This window comes from Charadrius vociferus, unplaced genomic scaffold (assembly GCF_000708025.1).
Source record: "Charadrius vociferus isolate BGI_N301 unplaced genomic scaffold, ASM70802v2 scaffold13, whole genome shotgun sequence".
Lineage (NCBI taxonomy): Eukaryota > Metazoa > Chordata > Aves > Charadriiformes > Charadriidae > Charadrius > Charadrius vociferus.
This window is the reverse complement of record NW_009647763.1, coordinates 4,639,381-4,661,626: the sequence shown is the minus strand read 5'-3', so window position 1 is coordinate 4,661,626 and position 22,246 is coordinate 4,639,381. Positions and strand designations below refer to the sequence as shown.

General features: G+C 39.3%; 1 protein-coding gene across 1 annotated transcript in view; it reads left to right on the top strand.

The window, feature by feature from the left end:
* Positions 1-932: 932 nt before the first annotated feature.
* Positions 933-22,246, top strand: part of SYNJ2 (synaptojanin 2) — a 59,818-nt gene continuing 38,504 nt past the window's right edge. The window contains exons 1-3 of the mRNA XM_009882321.1: positions 933-1,014; positions 10,670-10,940; positions 13,344-13,569. Of these exons, the coding sequence (XP_009880623.1) occupies positions 972-1,014; positions 10,670-10,940; positions 13,344-13,569 (540 nt within the window). The 5' untranslated portion in view covers positions 933-971. The remainder of the gene's footprint in view (positions 1,015-10,669; positions 10,941-13,343; positions 13,570-22,246) is intronic.

Below are 22,246 nucleotides of genomic sequence, written 5' to 3'. Positions count from 1 at the left end.
TGTCCTTTATATGCCTAGAGGTTTCAGATTTTTTTTAATTGCTGTAGTTTATTACAAGGTAAGATTGTAAAGTATTAGCTAACCTCTAAAAGTACCATGTTGCTGTTTATCAGTGGTAAGAGAAGTAAATGGACATTTGGGTATCACAGCTGGTTTTCCTTATTTGTGAGGCTAATGTTCTCCTCATTGGGAAATACATACAAAACACAGATTTACTAATTCAGGGAGTACTTTGGTTTTACTTTAAAGTAGCCAGTGACAAGTTTGGGCCATGTTCTGGCTTAATATGTAAATGTTCAGTTTGTGCCTGTTGAAGTCAGTTGTTGCAGAAATACAACATCACCCCCTGACCCTTTATTTGTTTATTTTTAATCAGCTAATTCTTACTTTACTAAAATATCAGTTTAATTCCTCCTGAAATCAGCATCTGACATTGTGTCTACATCAAATTATCTTATCTTGCATAAAAAAATTCCAATTCTGTATGAAGTTAAACTGTGAGAATCTAGAAGCAGAAACCATCTCTTTTTGCCCATCAAGAAAAGAAATATTTTAGCTTACAGCCAGACAAATTATTATTTTTGTTCTTCTTTTAGAATGGTGTAAAGTTTACATGTGCTTGTATATTCCTTTACTTATTCTGAAACTCATGTCGCATCTGTACCATAGAATAAGAACATTACTAACGATCATGTTTGGAAAGGTAGCGCCCTTCTTTCTTGTAGGGTGTTGTGTGGAGAGGCTATGTGTTTCTGTCCCATCACTATTTAATCACTGTGTTCTTACAGCAATTTAACCCTACCTTTGTACTGTAGTTTTGTTTACTGAGTGAAATCAACTGGGAAGCATTGGTGTAGGCAAGAGCAATCTGAAAATTTTATAAAGACTGGAAAACTAAGGTTTGCTGCCTTTCATTTTGTTTCTCAGCTTCAGAAGAAAAGGATGCAATTAAAGGACAATATGAAAAACTCATGGATGCTTACGGCTGCTTAGGAGAGCTTCAGCTTAAATGTGGTAAGTGACCATCTGTATGATTGAGATTATAAAATGCCAAGACAATGCTAAAAGACAACAAGTGGCTAAAGTTGTCCAATTCCTTAACTTCTGAAAGCTAATTGCACCTAGTTATGTACAGTCTGGAAAAGATCTATTTCTTTTTCTATGCTGTGCCAAAAGCATATCACTAAATGATAGTCTAAGAATTTCAGATTTTTTTTCTCACTTTTGTTTTGTCTAACATTCTTAGCTGCCTGGAGATAGTAGCCATTTTTTTTCCTCTACCACATTTGTCCACAGCAAGCTATGATTTCTTACTTTTTTTTGAAGGATCGTGTTTAAACACTGATTAATCATGATCATCTGAGACTGCAGTACTACAGATTACCAGTTCTTGCTATAATGCCCAGTTGCCTTTAATTGGGTAATTTACGTGGATAAGGATTTGCAGAAGGAGGCCTTTAGCTTCAACTAGATAGTAAGGAATATTTATTGTCGTTGCTGTAAATTTCTGTACAGTTTGGGAATCTTGATTTAGGAAAGGACTTGCTATTACACTGCCTACAGGAATGTTAATGGAAATAGCATATTTTAGGAAGAGAACTGCAGTCATTGATTTGAAGGTAATAGTACCTTACACAGCGGACTTCAAATTCACTGTTGAAAAAGATGCATTAAAACAAGAAGCACTATATGCCTTGTTCCCGTGGCTGTCTTACAGTAAGCCTTAATTTTGACTTGGAGGAATGACAAGACTGTTTTCCATATAACTCGATGCTTGGTCAAGGAATCTGCCAAAGGCAGCGGTGGTGTGAGCACGGGTGTATTTAGACAAGTAGATATAAGTGTATCTTTTTATAGCCTGCTTACCATTCTGTGGCTTGAGTAATATGACTTGAGATTGATCTGAAAAGGCAACTGCAATCTGAAAGATTTCTGTGTCATAATTTAAAACAGTAGACCATCTAGTCTTTTAAAATGAATGTGGGGTTTCTGTTTGTTTTGTTTCTTGTGGAGTTAGTTAGGCATTTCTATGGAGATTAATATCAATTTGTTAATGTAATTAAAAATGGAGGCTTTGTGATTAGTTTTTGTTGGCGCTTGGACCTGTTTTTCTTCATAGGAGTCTAATGAATCGTGTTGTAATAGTAAAGGAATGTAGTTATTGAATTCAAGCTCATCAAGCTACAGATGAAGGTATTTTGTTGTATGTGATGGGAACTAAATATATCCGGTTTTAGTCTTCATATTAAAAGGTGAATGATTTCACAAGAGCTGAGAACATTTCTTGTTTTTTCTCTTTTATCCTTTTATTTCTGTGTTTCCCATGTCCTTATTTCTTTTTGAGCAACATATGCTTAACTTCAGTGTCCTTAAAGTGTGAGGTTTTTCCTCTCTGAGCTCTGTCACCGCACCTCTATCTTGTTCTAGCATTAAACTACAAGTCCTGGTACAGGACTTCATTTAGAAGGGATTCTTAAAAATTTTATTGTTAATTGGATAAATTTAACTACTAGAGGTAAACTTCTAATTGTGATTGAGTGAAAAGTCAGGAGGGTCATGCTGTAATGGTAAGCAAAGGTAAGCAAGCATTGTCTGCTCTGAACATGTTTAAAAAAGCAAATATGATTGCATGTCTGCTATGTCACCATTCAAGAGGTAGCCCACATTTTCCTCACAGTCTCAGTTAGATCTTCCATCTTATGTATAAATTCCATCCCTTTAGCTGTTCCTTACATAAAAGATTGACTCTAGAAAGGAATGCAATGTAGCTTTTCTTTATTCTTTTTTTTTTTTTTATAATGTATTCTAGCAGCTGCAAACAAGGGCATTATTTGCCAGCTCTTCACTGAACATCAGTGATCACATAGACTTTGTTCAGGAGTATCAGTATTTTTTTCTTACTACTGGAAACCTGCAGACCATAAGTACTAAGTTAGCTGAAAGTATTTGTGAAAGTACATTCCACTGGGATATTAAAACAGTATATTTGTAGAGCAGAAGGGGAGACTTTTTTTTTCAAGACATGAAAGATGTCTCTGAGCACTTTAATTAATCTGTAAATATTGCTACTTAGGAATCCAAATAAATCACATTGTATGCCTGCCAAAGCAGATCATGCTTTTCACAAGAAAGTAGATGAAATATGTGAAACTGACTCACGAAGTTAATGTTTCCCACCAGTAATAAGACTCACTTCTATGTGCTTATGTCTGTTAACATGACTCACTAAGTTCTTCTGCTTTCTTCCGTGAGATAGATGGCAGCATAATGAATTGTACAGTGTTTCTGAGCTGTATCTCAGCCAAGATTTTGCTGCCAAAGAAGATCTAGCAGTGGCAAATACATCTCTAGCAAAGCGTTAAAAGAGCTGGCTTTGCAGTCTTTGCTTCAGACACTGTGATGTGAGGAAGGGGTACATATATAAGGTAGTATTTTGACACCATCACCACATAGGTTGAATACAGCTGCTGTATTTGGGGATGCAGTCCAAGTTAATTTGTGTATATACCCTTGCGCTTCCACATACATGATGTGTAGTTGAAAGGAAGACGTTTCAAAGGCAAAAAGGACAAATAAGTACCTGTTTTCTATTCCTTTAGAACACTTCCTAATATGTAATTGTATTTAGAAGAGGGAGAAAGAGTATCTTTGACACTAAAACTGTAGTTTGGAAAATCTTGGTTATTTTCATAATTCTGCTATAGATTTCCTTGGAGATTTTCAGCTAGTTGCTTAGAATCAGCTCATCTGCTGTGTTCTGTTGCTAATTTTGAAGGCAGATGAGAGGCAAAGATACCTTGCAAATTGTTTTTCAGTGGACTATAAAGTGAGGTGGAGGTGTGTGTCGAGTGGAGATGGAACAGGCTGAGGGAACATAAGGCAATGTCATGACTGTGCTGGAATGGAGAAAGAGCGAAAACTGGAGCGAATTACTTTTTTAAAGGAAAAGACAGTCTTGAGTGAAATAATTACAGTTAAGAAGGACAAAACAAGAATTTAATATTGCCTCCTTCTCAATGCAGCTCATAGTAGGGAACTCTAAAGTCATCCCATAAACTGCAGGGGAAACAATTGCCTTGAGTCATGTAGACAGGTTAAATACAGAATCTGCAGCTTATTATTGTAGGGTGTGACGTACCAGAACTGTGTTTCCTGTTCAACTTGGATTAAGGCAGTTGGTTTCACAAGACCTTTTGAAAAAATGGATGCAAGTTATTTTTGTCTCGTTTCTATGCCAAATATTCTCCATCCTCTGCCTCCCTTGTGCAACCTAATAAAAGGGCATTCACAACATATCGCTGTGAGCAAAACATTTCTTACATTTCTTTGAAAGTGTTCTTTACACATGGTTGTGGTGAGTTATAGCTGTAACAGAGCAAAATAATGACCTTGGTCATGAAGCATGAACATTTATACGTATCTCTGAGATCAAAATTTGGTGCGTAAGTTTTGAAAGGTTTTTTTTTTTCTTTAGTACTGTAGGTGGGTCTTGCTTTTTCATAGATGTGTTGTTGTAGAAAGCATGACCAGTAAGGAACACTTCACTTCTTGCTCTAAAATTATTTCAGAGATTTCTTTAAAATGTTCCAGATTGCATCTTAAGGAAATGAGGGACATTTGCACAGGTATGATCATCAGTTGCAGTTCTTATGTTTCTAAATAACTTTCACCTATGTGTAAAGTTTAGAAAGGCTAATATGAAGCAGGATTGTACATTAAACTACTTGTGAAAGTTGGGTTGTTTTTTTTTAAAAAAAGAAGGTTGTTTTCCAAGGTGGGGGCCCAGTAAATAGTCAGCAGCTGATGTGGTGGTTGGTACAAAGTGCAGCGTAAGAGCCAGACCTGGAGCCTTGATCACTTCACAGGAGAAAGTTTTCTATTTTTTTGGGTTGCTTTTTATTGGCCTTAGTGCTGGCCCCATTCATCATACACTTAGCAGCTGTCAGCTGAATGTACCATGCTTTCTGTTACTGTACTGTATTTGAAATCAAGGGAAAAATTACCATAAATTTTCCACCCAGTGTACTTCCATTAATTACTCTTTTTTTTTTTTTTTTGTAAGAACTGTTGGGGTTATTTATTTGAGGAAAAAAAGACTGGAATTTGGCCTGTCTCCTACTCCAGATATGCAGGGAGCCTCCATAGACTGGCTGCAGTGGTAGTACTGGCAGAGCCACTGACTTTAGGAAACAGATTTAGTGTTAATTCTCCCTTTGATCTTGAGGATGCACTGCCAGCATTTTAAAACTCAACTTCCTGACTTATTTGAGTTTACACTTAAGGGGTGACTGCTCATTTCATGGCTTTAGTATTTTTTTTTTTTTCCATGTTGCTGTTGATGTTCGGGACGGAACAGACATAAATATCTGAATACTGTTTAGCTCCTTTCAGAGGCTGTAACCCCATAATGTGCTTCCTAATGTTGCCGCCAGGTGAATTTGACTGGACCATGTCATGCGTTTTTATTGTGATTGGTGTTAGTCACTTCAAGTGCTGCTTGCATAAAAGCAGTTTGCAGTTCACTGGAAACTTAAAAGGAGCAGTATTTTTAATGTAATTACAGGATTGGAAATGGTAGTGAGCTGCAGTTTTGAAAAGTTAAGGCTGCAGGGATTAAAGGAATAGTCTCAACTGTTTTAAGGGGAAATACCTTCTAGCTTTAAGGAATGTCTGTGTGTTTCAGTTTGATCTATTTCATTAAAGTTGTGATATTTTCACAGTTTGCTCAGCAAAACCAATTTAATTTAAAAAAATCCCCTCTTGTGCCATGGCCTCAGAAATCCACCTAGCATAGGAAATTACGTGTTGTGTTGATGCAGGGTGTTTTGTTTGTTTGTTTTGGGTTATTTTTTCTTTTTTTGGGGTGTGTGTGGTGGGTTTAGTAAACCAAAAATGCAACTTCTTGCATTTTTGTTGTGAGATTTACTGGATAATAAAAATGAATTGTTAAGGAATGAAAAGAATTTTTCAGTAAATTCTTGTCAGCTATAAATGTTGTTTTCCTTGCAATGAATGAACAATTACCAAATAACTTAGCATCTGCAATTTTTAGAAATGGAGAAAGTTGATTTTAATTTTGCTTTTTGTAAAAATTACTTGCTTCAGTAGCATCATCTGTCCCAATTGAAGCAACTGAAGCATTTTCTACCCTTAAATTTAAGAGCATTTAGGGAGGGCGGTGGTTGATACTTCTGTTTTCATGTTACATAGCTATTTTCAACAGGAAAGATTGGCTTGTTGACATTTACATACCAGAAAAGAAACCACATTGACTCTTTAAAGTTTAAATTTAGAAGTAAATGGACTGATTTTTTGGCTTTAGTATATCTATAATAACAGTAATCAGAGTTTCAATGACTGGCAAAAAAGCAGAAGCATTTTTCCTGTGGCTGATAATGTTAGGTTTCTGTCATATTAGGTACTCTTTGGGTATGTAATGCTTTTGTTTTATTCCTTGGAATAGCATTTTCAGTCTGACAAAATGCCGAAGTGAAAGCATGAGTGGAGGTAGTGCAGTTATCATTTCTATCACAAACTTGACAAATGTAGCTATCAATATATTTAAAAACATTGGCAGCCTGGGTTGAGGGGAAAGACATCGGGGCAAGACAACGTGAGAAAAAAGGTTTGGGATTGAACGAAGAGGTTCCCAGGCATAAACTGATGTTGCTGGCAAAGGAGGGAAGACAGGGAAAGCTGTATTTCAGAGGGTATAGCTATATATCTTAGTGGTGGGTAATTTTTTAGACCTTAATGGAGACAAATTAAAAGATGAATAGCAGAGCAGCATTTGAATAGCATTAATTTTGCTGTGTGAGGTTCTAAAAAGATGAAGGGCTGACAGGAGCCCTACCTCTGCTCAGGACCCTGTGGCTACATTTGTTCTGTGGAAAAAAAAAAAAAATGGGACAGGGCACAGGCTTGAGTGCTGTCAGTAGGATATTGTGATTAGCTTGCTCCCTGTGCCAAGAGCAGCATGCGCACCAGGCAAGGATCTTCCTCCCTCGGGCAGTACAGTGATAGCTCAGAGCTGATTCCCAGGGACACTGTCCAAATATCGCCTGGAATGAAGGTGATATCAGGGGGACAGGGCTTGGCACTTTTTTCCAAGGCACGGGATTAGAGACATTTGTGTTAAGCTGGGGCTGTGGTGTTGTAGGATTTCTGCATTCTGGCTTTTTTGTAATATATCCAGAGTGATTTAAGCAAATCGGAGAGGTTGGAATTGATCTGAAGACCACCTCAGCTCACAGAGCAGTCTAGCAGGACAAAGAGGAAAAGCAGGCTAGCTTTATTGTACCTTAAATACATTTGTCTCTTTTCCTCCTTTTTGTCTTTCTCCAGTTTTCTGGGCTGTAAGTGTGAGACATAACACTGTAGACTCCTTTGCCAGCCTGCCTCTGTTCAAGGGTATCATGAAAAGTGCATGAAGGATGAAGGCTGCTCCACAATTTGGAGTATTGTAAGGAAACTTATTTTTTGTGTATAGGATCGTAGAATTATTTAGGTTGAAAGGGACCTTTAGAGATCATAGAATCATAGAATGGTTTAGTTTGGAAGGGACCTTAAAGATCACCTAGTTCCAACCCCCCTGCCACGGGCAGGGGCACCTTCCACTAGACCAGGTTGCTTAATGCCCCATCCAGCCTGGCCTTGAATGCTTCCAGGGATGGGGTCTCCACAACTTCCCTGGGCAATTTGTTCCAGTGCCTCACCACCCTGAGAGTGAAAAATTTCTTCCTAATATCCATTCTAAATCTCCCCTCTTCTAATTTGAAGCCATTACCCTTCGTCCTATCGCTACGTGCCCTTGTAAAAAGTCCCTCTTCAGCTTTCTTTTAGCTGCCCTTCAGATACTGGAAAACTGCTATAAGGTTTCCCTGGAGCCTTCTCTTTTCTTAGCTGAACAACCCCAACTCTCTCAGCCTGTTCTCATAGGAGAGGTGCTCCAGCCCCTCTGATCATCTTCGTGGCCCTCCTCTGGACCTACTCCAGCAGGTCTATATCCTTCCTATGTTGAGGGCTCCAGAGCTGGATGTAATATTCCAAGTGAGGTTTCATCTAGTCCAACCTCAATGTTTTACTAGATCAGGTTTCTCAAAGCCCCATTCAGCCTGACCTTGAACACTTCCAGGGATGGGGAATCCACAGCTTCTCTGGGCAACTTGTTCCAGTGTCTCACCACCCTCATTGTAAAAACTTTCTTCATTATAGTCAATCTAAATCTACCCTATTTCGGTTTAAAACCGCTACATCTTGTCCTGTCACTACAGGCCCTGGTAAAAAGTCTCCCCATCTTTCTAATAAACCCACTCTATATATTGAAAGGTTGCAGTAAGGTCTCCCAGGAGCCTTCTCTTCTCCAGGCTGAACAACCCCAACTCTCATGTGGGGTTGCTGCACAGTGGCAGGAAAGTGTATTACAGTTTCAGAAAGCCATTAACCTCCTGATGCTTCAGGGACAATGCCGTACCTTCTTAGCTGTGATTTACTGGTTTTGAGCTCATTAGCTATTGATTTGGGGTGGTAGAGATGCTGGACTTCTACCTGTGTAAATGCATCTTCCCTTTTGATGAGTGGTTGAGTGGAGGAGGTAGTATAAAGAATCTAGAGTCTCTGCTGAGGGACAGCAAATTTCTAGGTAAGGCAAAACTATGTAGTTTTGATTGGCTTTTCTGTTGTGCTTTATTCCCACTCGTTGCCTTCTTAAACTAAAGAATTGCTTTGTTTAGATCCACTTATTTTCCACCAGTTACAAGCTCCTCAAAGGACAGAAGCACAGATAGCAAGCTCACTGTTATTAAATTGTTGTTCTTTTTGGATATTTTAATGTTGACTGTCCCATTCGATCTCTTCTGAACTCTTTAGGAGAGTTTAAGGTCACTGGGGCTGATGGAAGTGCTTGTACTTTTTGTCTCAGGGTCCCAGCCAGCCACCTCTCCAAGTCTGTGACTACTGCTTTTCTCTGCCTTAAGCTGACTGGTAGTAAGGCATATTAATAGTGTTTCTATACATTGCTTCCAGATTCTTGTGAGTGAAGTTTACTTTAAGTAGATCAGTTTTGCATGGTTTCAACAAAGTCACAGAAGCTATTAGCTATCCTGAGAGACAGCTAACTCTTCCTAACTGTTGGAGGCTGCAAGACAGTATTTAGTCAGGTATGAACTACCATGGCGATAACTGATATATATCCTATGCTTAATCCTATATACTTATGCACCTTCATGTGCAAAAGATGAATAAACTACCAGGTTTTATGTATTTCTAACCCTCCACTATGGTGTCATCTAGAAAAGTACAGAGGACATACTTCTTAAAAACAGTCAGGAAGGAGAACACAGCAAACCCTTGTTACAGAAAGAAATGTGATGAACAGAGCTTTTTAGTAAATACCACCTACACTGGCCTTTGTGCAAAACTGGAGTCAGCAGAATAGAATGAATAAGATCTAATCTCCCACCTTGTCCTGCCATTCCAGTCCCATGTGCCTACGCAAATATTCTGGCCCTGCTCAAACCCACCCCTAACGGAAGTTTCTGTGGCAAGCCCGTGATCTAGAAGCAATGGCTCCCCTGCTGGTGTTTCAGGAAAAAAATAATTGTTGCGGGAGAGTTGGTCTGCATTTTCAGACAGTGGGCCACTGTGGAGGGTTGAAGAGTGGTCCTACAAAGTGTTCCTTTTGCTGTCTGAAACCATGCTGTCCTTGACTGTCACTGTGCCCTTAGCTAATTAGCTTGCTCTTGGCAGGTCAGCTGTTGTTTCTGCTATGCTAGAGCAATAAATCTTGGCTCACTTCTACTTTTTCTTACTAACTGGAATGAATAAGATGACATTGTCTCCATTAGAGGTCAACTTAAGTAAATCAAACAGTTTCTTCCAAGCAAAACCAGTGTTTTCAGAACAATTGTGCTACTGTTTCTTAATTACTTTATCATTTCAGAGAGAATGAGCAGAGGCTGAAATCCTGTTGCGTGCATAAGATCTGATTAGAGTAGTATTCTCAAGCTTCAAAATGTATTTTCTAGTTTTGGCGCCCTGAAGTTCAGCTGCCTCATGATTTTACATTTTGCTTCACAGCCATGAGAGCTGGAATTCTTTTTAGTGATAATTGAGATTGTCATCTAATCATGTACACTCTTGTGACATAAAAATCAAAATCTCAAAAACTGGTAATACTGAAACTTTCTCAATGGCTAAACACACCCAGCTTCAGCTGAAGCCAGTAAGAAATCTGAACGCTTCATATCTTTAAAATTCAGAAGTCACTTGAAAAATCCATAGTGGGGAATACACTTTATCTCGTAAATGACCAGCCTTTTGCCTTTCCCTTCAATCAAATCCAATGATTATATTTCTCTAGGGTGGTGAAATTCGATTTTTGAGTAGTGTCCCAGCACCAAGCTCATTACAGTTCATAAAGTAACACACTCTAATGAAGAAAGGATGGGAATGTGTAATAACTGTGGAATATTATGCAATTGCACTCACCTGCAGTCAAATGGAATTCAGAAATGTAAACGAACATAGGCCTTGTGCTTGCATTTGTTTTCTTCTGAAGCAAAGATACTGGCCTCTGCTGGAGCCCTGACAGCATTGCATGTGACAGGACTGATGTGAAATGGCATAGCCTGTGTCTTCCTGTAACCTTCTTGTAACTATCGCCTTCTAGGTAACACTCGGCTGCACTTTCTGGTCCTGGTGACAGGCTGTACGTCGGTGGGAAAAATCCTGGACGCTGAAGTGTACAAAATTACTGCAACAGATTTCTGTCCTCTCCAGGAGGAAACCAAGGAAGAGGAGCGCGTTACTGCCTTGAAGAAAATACTGAACTCTGGGATGTTCTATTTCTCCTGGCCTAATGCAGGCTCAAACTTTGACCTGACTGTGCGGGCTCAGAAGCAGGGTGATAACCACTATGAATCTGGCAACTCGTTCTTCTGGTTAGTACTGCATGTTATACCAAAGTCTTCTGTCATCCCTAGCTGGGTCTTATAGGTCAGATATTCTCAGAGAGAAATGAGCATATGCATTTCAGGTGCACCTCCTTTCATTTCACTGTCGTGTCATTTTACAGGGCATGTGGCCTTAGTGAATTATGGTAAACCTGGGTCAAACAAGTAACTTCTGTTTAATGAAAACTAATCCGATAGTGAAATGCAATTCCAGTAACTGGACATTTTGTGTTTTTAAGAAGGAAACACAAGATGTATTGCTCGCACTATAGAAACATGTCTCTGTATGTCATGAATAGCTTCCCCTGTGTTTTTTTTTAGTAATTTGCTTTAAAAGTTATCTAATAGAGACCTGCACTTGAACTGTTCATAAATCCCATCATCTGTGCTGAAGTATCTTTTATTTCTTAAAAGTGTATGTGTTTTGAGTCTGTAGTTTTAATGTTTCAATAATGTGTCCTAGTTTTTATGTTGAAAACATCAATATTAATATGTTTGTAGCTCACTGTAAATGTTTGTTGCATAGAAGGAAACTCCTGTGATACACTGCTCTGTACTACTTACTTTCTTGTGCTTATAAAGCAAAGAAGTAGTATTTCTTCTTGTGGTGAGTATTGGTTGACACACAAATGCTGGGGTTTGTCTTCCCTAGGTGGGTTCACCGTTGATGTGTAATTCAGTTTGTTTGCTTTACAAGTTCTGGCAGAATGCTTGAATTCCTGTACCCTCATTTTTTTTCTTTTTAAACAAAAAGATAGTCACACAGGAAGCATAGCTGTACTGGAAATAAAGGAGGGTTATATGATGTAGGTGGAAAATTACTGGCAGAGTTAAATGTGGGTGTGCTGCTAGAATATGTGATAAGTCTTGTGGCCCAAAGTAGGTGAATATTAAATAAGCAAAAAAGGTTATAATGGATGATAAATAAACATGAGAGAGCAGTTCATTCAGGCTAAATAATCTTTCTATCTGTGATGTGATTTTGACTGGTAAGATCTAGTGTTTTGAGTTTAACTCAGAAGTGAGAGATATAAAACTTGCTTTCAACTGTGCTAATTATGCATCCCTCTCAAAAAACTCTCCAAGCATGTCAAGTTAGACACATAGTACAAACGAGCTGTGTTCCAGTGATGAAACTCCTAAGGTGGCAATATCCCTTAATAAAAACCCAACATTTAAAGCAACTGTTTTTACCTGTGCGGTCTTCTTGGAAGATAAGTATTTGAACTTTTTTTCTTTGCTACTTCTGGCTAATCTAGAAATAGGCCTTGAAGAGGTTCCACTTTCTTTTATGTTGTAGAGCAGGGATGAATGGCGACAGTGTCATATTTAGGGCAGAAGGATGTTTCAAAGAAAATTTATCTTGATGCAATTATGTGATATGGGAGATTTCAGACCAAACAATAGATTCTTGAGAAAAGTAAACAATGGAATAAATAGTTACATGATGAAAAGTGCCAGGTGACCTTAGTTATAAGCAACACAAGCTGCCTGTTAAATGAATTGCAACAACAAAAAAATTCTGATGGAATTTATCAGAGTGAGGACTTCCTCTGTGAGTAGAGCTAGGAGGAGGAGGAGGTGGAAGAGATACCAAAAATTGTTTTAGAGCTGCTTTTTTTGTTACATATTTAGTTTAAAAGTGTGAGAATGACTTGCACCTCTTTCAGAGAAATGCTGTGCTCTAGAGGAACAATTCCTCAGATTGTCCAGATCTGCTGTTGAGCAATAAACAATCATAAAAGGGCTCTCGTCCATGACTAAAGGCACATTTTGAAAAATGAAATGAGGAAAACCATCATAATAGAAAAGACTAGCATCACTGTTAATCGGGCATGATAGGTTTCTTGGGCTGTTTATCATAAAACAAATTGAAGGTTAAAGCAGACATTCCTCTTAATTTTAGTAGCATGTTTTGCAATATCTCTATTGACTTATGGGTCTGGATTCTGCTTGGAAAAAATTTCCTGAAAATCCTGGTGCGTTTTAAAATGTGTCTTCATTCTGTAGTGTATGCTAAGGTCTGGACAGTACTGGTCAAAAAGTAATTAGCTTGACAGCACTGTAATTTATGAAAAAGATTACTAAATATAAATGTATTTCTGGAGCTGAAAGAGGTGACATTTGCATCTGAATTTATAAGATAGAGGTACAAGATATAAGGATAGCACTTTGACAGTAGCTGTGCTATTAAAATTTACCATGTTCTGTTCACTGTAATAGTTCACAAGGATTTCTTCCTGATATTTCCTGGTTTTGGATAAAGTAACGGTACCACAAAAAAGGGGTCACAAAACATTAATTGCTTAAATCAGTGATTGTTGTGGGATGGCACACATACCTGCCTGTCTTATTTTATTCAGTAATGTATCTGTATGCTGAACCTTTCAGGAACCAACTATTGCACGTGCCCTTCAAACACTGCCAGGTGAACTGCTCTGACTGGCTGCTGAAAGTGATCTGTGGTGTAGTGGACATTCGCACTGTTTATGCTTCCCACAAGAAGGCAAAAGCCTGCCTCATCTCTCGCATCAGCTGTGAGCGAGCTGGTGTCCGGTTTCACATTCGAGGGGTCAATGATGACGGACATGTGTCTAACTTTGTTGAGACAGAGCAGGTAAGCAGATGTATCCAATAGCTTTGAATAATTCAGTCCACTCAAGTTTAATTGGGGCAGAATTTCCAACAAGAATTAAAGGAGTTCAGCAAGTGTTTTTTCCAATAACATTTAATATATTATTGCATGACAGATGTATTTGTTGTTGCCCATTAAGCATTTCTTTGTGATCTGTCCTTTTTCTGTGTTTCTTAGTTTTCCATGCACACAATTTTCACTAATACTTTTGATTTTTTTCCTGAGTGTGAAAGTCTGGCCATTTGATCTTGTACTGAAATATAGACATGTTTTTTTAAACCATTCAGAGAGCTCTTTGTGTTAATTAATGAGAAATCAACATGTGTAACAGTAAGTTTCTCAATTGCATAAAACTTGCTTAGAATTATCAGTCATGAGGCCCATGTATTAAACAAAAGAGTGTTTTCAAATCTCTTCCGTAATAAATGTCACACTTTTATACATTCTACATACATCTTAAAGTATATTTTTTCTAAAATTTTTCAGGTTTCCCATGCTATGGAATGTTGGAGGAGAACTAGTTTGAAAGATTTTTCTATAAAGTAATGATCTCTACACTTCATTTCTTTCATTCATTTTAAGTGTCTCTGTTAGTCCATACCACCAGGTTTGTTTCACTACCTGTTGAAAGTCCCTTGCACTAGAGTGGCATAACGATGTCTACATTCATGTAAAAGAATTTGGTTAGGGATGCTGGGGGTGATTTTCAGCAAAGACTAGAGCTGAGATTTACTTTTGACTCTAAGGAAGTCACTTAGAATCCCATAAAATCTTATGATCGTAAATATCCGTGTTTCAAATTACTCCTGTCTGCTGTATTGGATTGAAGCCATCACTTCTTTGTACAGCAAGTTTTTCAGCTGTGAAGTGAGGGTGATTATTAACTTCCTGCCTCACAGGACTTTTGCAGACCAGTGAGAACAACATTTATAGAAGATAGATAGTGTATGCTTGTATGCTGTGCTATGGTGAAGACAAATGCTCAGCACTCAAATATATCATTCTAGTTAAGAGGAAGCTGCCCAGCAAAGGAGCTGTATGCGCTGGGAGTCAAATCATCTTTGGCAAGTGAAAAGAAATGGAGAAAAAACACCATCTTCTCAGAGTAAGGCAAATTCCAGCGCAACTCATTTTGGAAGAGACTTTGCTTTGCATTCCCCCTTGCTTTGTGGGGGATTCTCTCCAGTGAAAGGTGGTATGACAGTTTTTATATGTACATGGTGAAAAACTTATTTCCAGCTAACGCTGAGACAACATATATGGATGAAAGGCATTCAGCAGGTTCCCTTGATTGACACAGCCAAACACAGTAACAATCAGTTGGTTTTATTACACATGGTTTAGCTTACTACCTTGAAAATGAACAAAAAGCAATGGACCCTGAAGAATCTGAAATCATCTGTGCCAGCTGAAATGAGTGCTTTCTTATTCAAGTATAATCACCTTTTCCTTTTTGAATAGAAGTAGTAATCACTAGCAGTCAGAACCATCATACAGAAATGGATGTCTCTATAAGCAGAATAGATAAATGGCTGGTAGTAGTTTTCAATAAAGGACAAGGACCTGCTCCTGAAATTTGGTTGGTTTTAGAGTCTTCTGGGCACACCTACAAAACTGTGTGTAGCATAGACTGTTTTTATATGTGTGTGTGTCTATATATGTAGGTGCACATACAAGGCACGTAGATTGCTTAGGTGATGCCTATAGAGGGAGGCTGGTGGGACATCTCTGCATGACACAGTGAGTGTAGCACAGAGATACTTAAGGTAGTTGTGTCACTGTAGGACTGTGCCTGACCACTGAGAGTGGCAACCCCTCTCAAAATTGCCCATACTAGTATTTCCTCGTGGCGTTGTGTGAGTGTAGTGGCTCACACTCAGTGCTGTCCTTTCTGTTACCCCCCACATGAGACAGGCATGCCTTCAGGCGCTTGTTTGTCCAAAACCCACCAATGTTTGGGCACTTTCAAAATTTCCTCTAAGATGTTGCCTTGATGGTACAGCTTTAGCCTTTTCACCTGGTTCTGCCTAGGGACGCGTGTAGAGCTACCTTGTACTTGACAGTTCTGTGTTGCTCAGCAGAAGGCTTGGAGGAGTTGCAGATTGGTATTCCTCAGTCTGCTGGTGAGGTTTGATCCCCAAGACATGCTCTAAGCATGCACAGTGTTACAACTGGGACTTTCTGCCCAGTGGTCAGAGTTCTTACCGGGGGATGTGGGTGGCTTTTTGCTCATGTCCCTCCTTTTTCTGGTTTGACAGTATTTTCAGTAGGCTGGTCTGGCTGCTTTCCACTTAGTGTTCAGGCTTCCACAAATTCTGCTTGTTGGATGCCAAACTCTTCCCCTGCAGTGCTTGGGTCTCTAATGTCAGCCTCTGATTTCTCTGCTAATAATTCTCTTTTGTGCCTCTGCTCCAAAGCAACTGCAAGTCAAGGCCTGTAGCATCTACATCTTTCTAGAAAGTCTGTTGGTGCATTGAGAGATGCAGATAGGTCTGCTTACCAAAAAGTGGAATTTTCCCCTGGAACTTGGGAACAGAAGAAGGGACATACGCCATTTTAAGTAATAACTTGGTACAGTCTACTATTTTAGTGGAGTGCTTTCTCATGAGCATTAGTGCAAAGTACATTACTCTGGGTTTGAAGAATGTTCTCTCGCTGAAATGCAGAGGAAAGAAAATGTTCCAAAGGGTTGTCAGCTTTCTTTCAGATCAGTCTCACGTTTGCAGCACTGCACTTAACAGTTGTCTAATTGTGGGAAATACTTCTGCTATCCTTCTCACTAGTTGGGTCATAAGTACCTCATTCTATTTAATTATATTCCTGGAGTACATTATGTTGCAAATGATTAGCATGAAAAATAAGATGACCTTTGCATCCCAGCAGAAAACCTGAGGATTGGCTTCTGATGAGTGGCAGAACAGTACTTGGTTGCTAATGCTTCACTTAGCTGGGGTTGGGTCAGGCTCTTCACAGGAACTGATGTGCTTTGTTCCTGTTCAGCCAGGGGCTGCCGTGAAGTGGGAGGACTGAAGGCTTTTGAGTGTTTTGCAATTGGGTAAGCAAAAGCGCAAGAGTGAAATGGTTATAGGGTAAAAGGCTTGAGTAGGTTGAAAATTATAACAAGGGCTTGCAGTTTTAAAGGATTATGTGGTTTTGCCTGGTTTTTGTTTTTAAAGGAGAAAAGAAGGTTGCTGTTGCTAATGGTGATAAACACTAGTTTTACCAAGATGCGTATCCTAAGAAAGCAAAGTTGGGCTAACCACTGGGATGCCTAAGATCCAGTTCAAGCTGGCATCCACTTACCATTAGGAAGGAAGAGTCCTAGAATAAACTCTCTCCTGCTTTCATAGTAGACTACTGACTAATCGCCTATGAGGTAATATCTTGGCTGAATAACATTTTGTTTCTATTTGCTGCAGCCTGTACAGTATAATGGCATGCTGGCTGTGTGCTTTCACGGATAAATAGCACCCTAGGATTCTGAAAAGCCAGGACTTTCTCCCCCTTCATAGGAATTACTTGTAACATTTTTCTGTTTTTAGAAGAGGGAGAAACAATTAGTCTTATCTCCAGGCAGTTCTTTTATGCATAAATGGTATGCTTTTGTCTCCCACTGAGTTAGCCTTGTGGTATTTTAGCTCTGCAATGAGTCATTTTTTGTGGGCTCACTTAACTGCTGTGACTCACAGTGTTTGAGAAGAAGGGGGAAAAAGTTAAATATCTCGCTTCACTTTTGCTTTTCAAAAAAAAAAAAGCTACTAGTAGATCTTTCAGATATTTAATCATTTGGCTTGCATCTTTACAAAGAAAAAAGAAGAAAGAAAAAAATGGTAGGAAGCACTTAAAGAAAAACAAAATATGAAGGGAAGAGAAAAGAGAGCTTTTTTGAAATCCCTCTAATGTGTACTTCCAGATTTGCTGACAGTATTTTGTAGTGGGATGGTAGCCCTTCTACTTGCAGTGTTGCAGTTAATCCTCAAGTAGTTTTAAAATCAGACTCTGTTTCCCAGTGATAGCTTAAATGTTTCCCTTCACCCTTTCTTCCTGCCTTAGTAATCCCCTAAAGTTGAGACTGTATTGCATTCTTTTAATTCTTTTCTGCTAATAGCGTTGAGAAACAAGCATGCTTTCTTCATTTAGTTTGTGTGCCTGTCACTGTTTATGTTTCAGCTCCTCCCCCAGTTATCCTCCAAAGAGTCGTGCTAAACTCTCAATATCTTAGTATGTGACTTAAGGGGAACAACTCTAATTTACCAAAGATAAATTAATGGTTTCAGTCATTTTCCCCTTCATGGAGCTGTTCAATACAGAAAAGGGAAACGTTGACAAGGCATTAAAAGGAAATGCCGTGCATTTGGATTAACCTTCCCTTTCTTCCAATTTAAGAAAAAAATGTCAGGCATGGATTAAGAAAAATGATCCCTATTTCACAATAAGTCCTAGACCACGTTGGATAGCTCTCCAGGAGAGGAATGGATGCAATCATGTGGCTAATTTATTTTCTGGATCAAGTTTTAGTATGGCCCCAGGCGGGGCAAAGAGGATTATTTTGGCAAGTATATCCTTGGATCCCGTGGTCAGAGTTAAAGGGACTCATGGAGAGGTATGTTTAGGCCATCTGTTATCCATGCCCTTTGTGGGTTGTGTGGCAGAGCTGGGGATCCCATAACAAGCCATGTGATTATCCATTTCATCATGGACTGTGTCTCTGTGCCCCTTGAGTCTGTAATGCATTTTGCCATTTGAAGTTGTGACTGGGTAACTTTCCTTCTAATGAAGACGAGTGATGGAGATTAGTGAATAAATTATTCCAAGCGATGAATGGGAGGAGCACGCTGGGATTAGAACGCCAACTGGTGGATGTAGATGTTTGCTTCTTGCTCAGAAGCAGTACCAGTTTGCTTCTTGCTCAGAAGCTTACTAGCAGTACCTGTGCACGAAGATTGTGTTACCAGGAAGGGTCCTTGGATCATGGTGACAAGGTCTGGCCCTATGCAACAGAAGAGAAAGACTGAGAAACATCCTCTTGAACTGTCAGCACTATCACCCTTGGACCTGGAGTTGGAGAAAGAGACCACAAGAAGAGTCTAAGACAACAGAAGTTGAAAGAAAAACATGGCAATTTCTAACACCAGAGGTCAGAGGACAAGCAATCTATTATCAAGGCAAAGAGGTCCTCCACATGGATTAAGTATCCAGTTGCTGTAATGTTGTCTTTTGGGAAACTGCAGGAAACGTGTCTGAAAATCCATCCAGCTACCTGGATTGGATTGTTCTATGGGCCAGACTGTCTGAGATTAATGAAGTCGTCCTCAAGTGTTTTGAGGATTTGATAGGAATGAACATTCTCCCTAGGGGAAGTAGGCAACAACGTGCTGTCATTTTGGATATAAGACAAAAAATAAGACTCCACAATAATTTTATGAAGCCCAAAGACAGGGATTTAGCACTATGTATCAATCCTAAGGACAAAGTGGTGTCCAAAATGTTACTGGTTGTTGTTGAACTTTTAGAGAAAAACCTGTGTGATCTTCTTGGATGTTATTTCTTGTTGATGACTTAAGTAAAACAGAGGATAGGAAAATTCTAGAAATAAACTGCTGTTTATTTTTCTTTCAGTTTCTTGTCTTAAAGAACTGTTCATCTTTTGTGTAGTGCCTTAGAATAAGAGAAATGGATCTGCTGGAGGACAGGGTAATGAAGTCAAAACTAGAACGACAAAAAAATGAGACATATATGCGCTTGTAGAAAACATGCCATTGCGAACAAAAAATGATCAAGGCTTGGGAGAATATGAGAAAATAAATTCTGTACTTATCCATGCATAAATGCTGGAATTGCATAAGCAACAAAGTCGGAATCTTTTATTTATGAATGTAATTTTAAGCTGCATGTATTATCAGTGCTTAATTAAGATTTTAACAAATGGGGTTTCTTATAGTGTATATGGGTGTTAAGATTATGTCCATTCCTCAACTGGAAGGTCGTCTTAGTCTCAGTCTTTCAACCTGCTCGCTTAACAGGTCTGCTGGTAGGAAGGCTGTTGCTGCTATTATTGTGAAGTCAAGGGGCATACGTGGTAGGAGGTAGTGTTAAGATTGGAGATCATGTTCCTTGGAGTGGTGAATGAAGGATGGTGGGTATCGCTGAAATTCGGGGAAGATTTGCATGGTTGTAATGCTTCATGAAATGGTTACAGTCTGTTTAGGAAGGAATGACTGGCAGAAAAGGGTGTTATTCATCCCACTCATTAAAAAATAGTAGGTCTTTTTCCAATTCACTGGCAACTTGGAAGAAAATAATTTTGGATTCATCTGGGTCACGAGAATGAGGTGAGAGGATTGTGAAAGACCACAGATTTGCTCCAGAGAACAGAATGATGAGCCCTCTAAGTGAAAATGTGCTAATGTGGAGAATTTTCTTGTGAATGACTATATTGGAGAGGCTATGCTCCGAGTTCAAAAACCTCATCTGAATTTCTAAAAGCTACGTGGCAATGTGCATAAAAATGTCAGTTTCTTTAAAATTTCCTATCATCATAAGGGAGTACTGTATTAGACCTCAACCTGACAGAGGACCCCCCAGCCCATCACATCAGGGTGTGGGCATCCTGTTTAGATCACAGGAATGATTCCCAGATAGTTTGAATTCTTTTTGTTGTTGTTCAGTTCTCCAAATGGACAGCTTAATAGAGCAGAAAACAGTTAGAAGAGGTAATGGGTGAAAACCAGTGAACAGAAAATGTGAGTGACTGTAGTAACAAACATCTGTTCGCTCTTACGATGTTGAATCACTAGTAAGTGGAAATATAAGCATCTGTTAATGCAGAAAGGCAGAAATGTTTGGTCAGTATTTTTCTTCTGTATGTGGCTTAAAGAAGGCAGGTTATATATTCATGGTCTATAACTAATGAATTACTTTCCATTGAAACTGTAGCTCAGGAAGATGTCAAACTGCAGGTATTAAAATTAGAATTATTATTATTGTCTTTTAATCTGCAGCTGGGACTTCTAAAAGAGCTGGCCAAAGAGATACTTGAACTGTTGATTTTTCAGTTAGTTATGGAAACAGGGACGTTCCAGAAGATTGTAAAGAAAAATGATCCTCTGTAGCAAGATGTTTGAGTGGCCAAATTGTACTTCACATAAAGCTCTGTCTGTATTCGTCATCATTAAATGTTTCATTTCAGCTCATTCATTGCCAAGGTGATGATTGTTGTCAAATTTTGAAGTGAGCCAGTCCTGACTGGTTTTTGCGTAGATTCAGGACCTGATCCTCATTTAGTATGAGTCAGGATAATGCTGGGGCTGTCAGTGGAGCTACACAAATTTGCTTGGCCTTAGAATTAGATCCTCTGGGTCCATGACTGTGAGTGAAAAGATGATTCAGTGTTTAGAAGTCACTGACTCATGCTGGTACAACCTGTCTCAGGAAGGCTGTGATAAAGAGGAAGAAGGTGGGCCTGCTCACTCCTCCTGTAGGCCAGATCCCTGCAGGATGGACTCTTCTGAGCGCAGAAGTGCAAAGAAAAGGTGCACCAGTGTGTTGCCATGGTAATTAGCTCCTGCACTCAGGTACTGGCAATGTTTAGAAAACTTTACTGGGAGAGTATGTTTTAGAGCCACGTTACTCAGGCTGTGAGGCAGGCCTCGCAGGAAAGCTTCTCTGAGCAACCTCTTGCAGGGGGTTGCGCTAGGATGCAATGCAACAGAGAAGGGTTCTTAATTCATTGGTACGAGGCTAAAAACATCAAAACATAGTTTTGCACTGCACCCGGGGGCTAGCTGTCGTTTCTAACACTGGCGTTGTGTCCTTGGCACAGGCACTGAAATCGTTCATCTTAGTGAAATGGGGATAGTTGTAAGTGCTCTGCAAAAATATTGTAAAGATTAGTTAGATAAAACTGGTAACAGAGTATATAAATACCCACCTCTCTGGTGTAGCTATACTTCTTTTCACACAGGTAGCTCTACAAATTGTACATTGGTAGTGGTTATAAAGATAAAAGGTTAAGGTAAATGAAGGCACTTCCCCTGAGCCACCTAACCAGCAGCACATGTAGTGGTAAATCCAAAAGCACAAACCATATTAAAGGGGTAGAGTAACCCATTTTCATGTTCTTTTCTATTTTGGGAGCTACTAGCCAGCTGGCAGCAGTTGTGCTAAATGATATGATGCGGTTAGAGAAGCAGCTACCTGGATGACCTGGATACCATTCCTCTGCAGGGCTGCAGAAGACTCATTGTCATGCATGAGATAACGGAGATGCGTATCGTGTATCATGTATCCCCTGTGGAAAACAGCCAGGATTCCACTGCTAAGTATAGGCTACGGGAGTGAGCCGGGCTTTGCACAGTTGCTCTGTGGTCATACTGAATCTGAAGATAGTACCTTTTGTGCTAAGTTAACATATAATGTAACGCTTTGCTTGGGGGCTCGTGGAGGGGGAAGGCAAAGGGGGAAATCAGTCTTTGTACTTTGCATAGATTTGACTCAAAATCAGCTTGTTGGCAGTGATCATAAGAACGAATACTTAGAGAGAGTTTGAGGTCTGGTTAGGGAAGGAAATGGGGAGTTTGGAGCCTCTCGCTATAAGCCTCCTGGAAAAGAAGTAGATCACATGCTGTGCACTGTATCGCAGAATGGGAGTGGCGAAGCT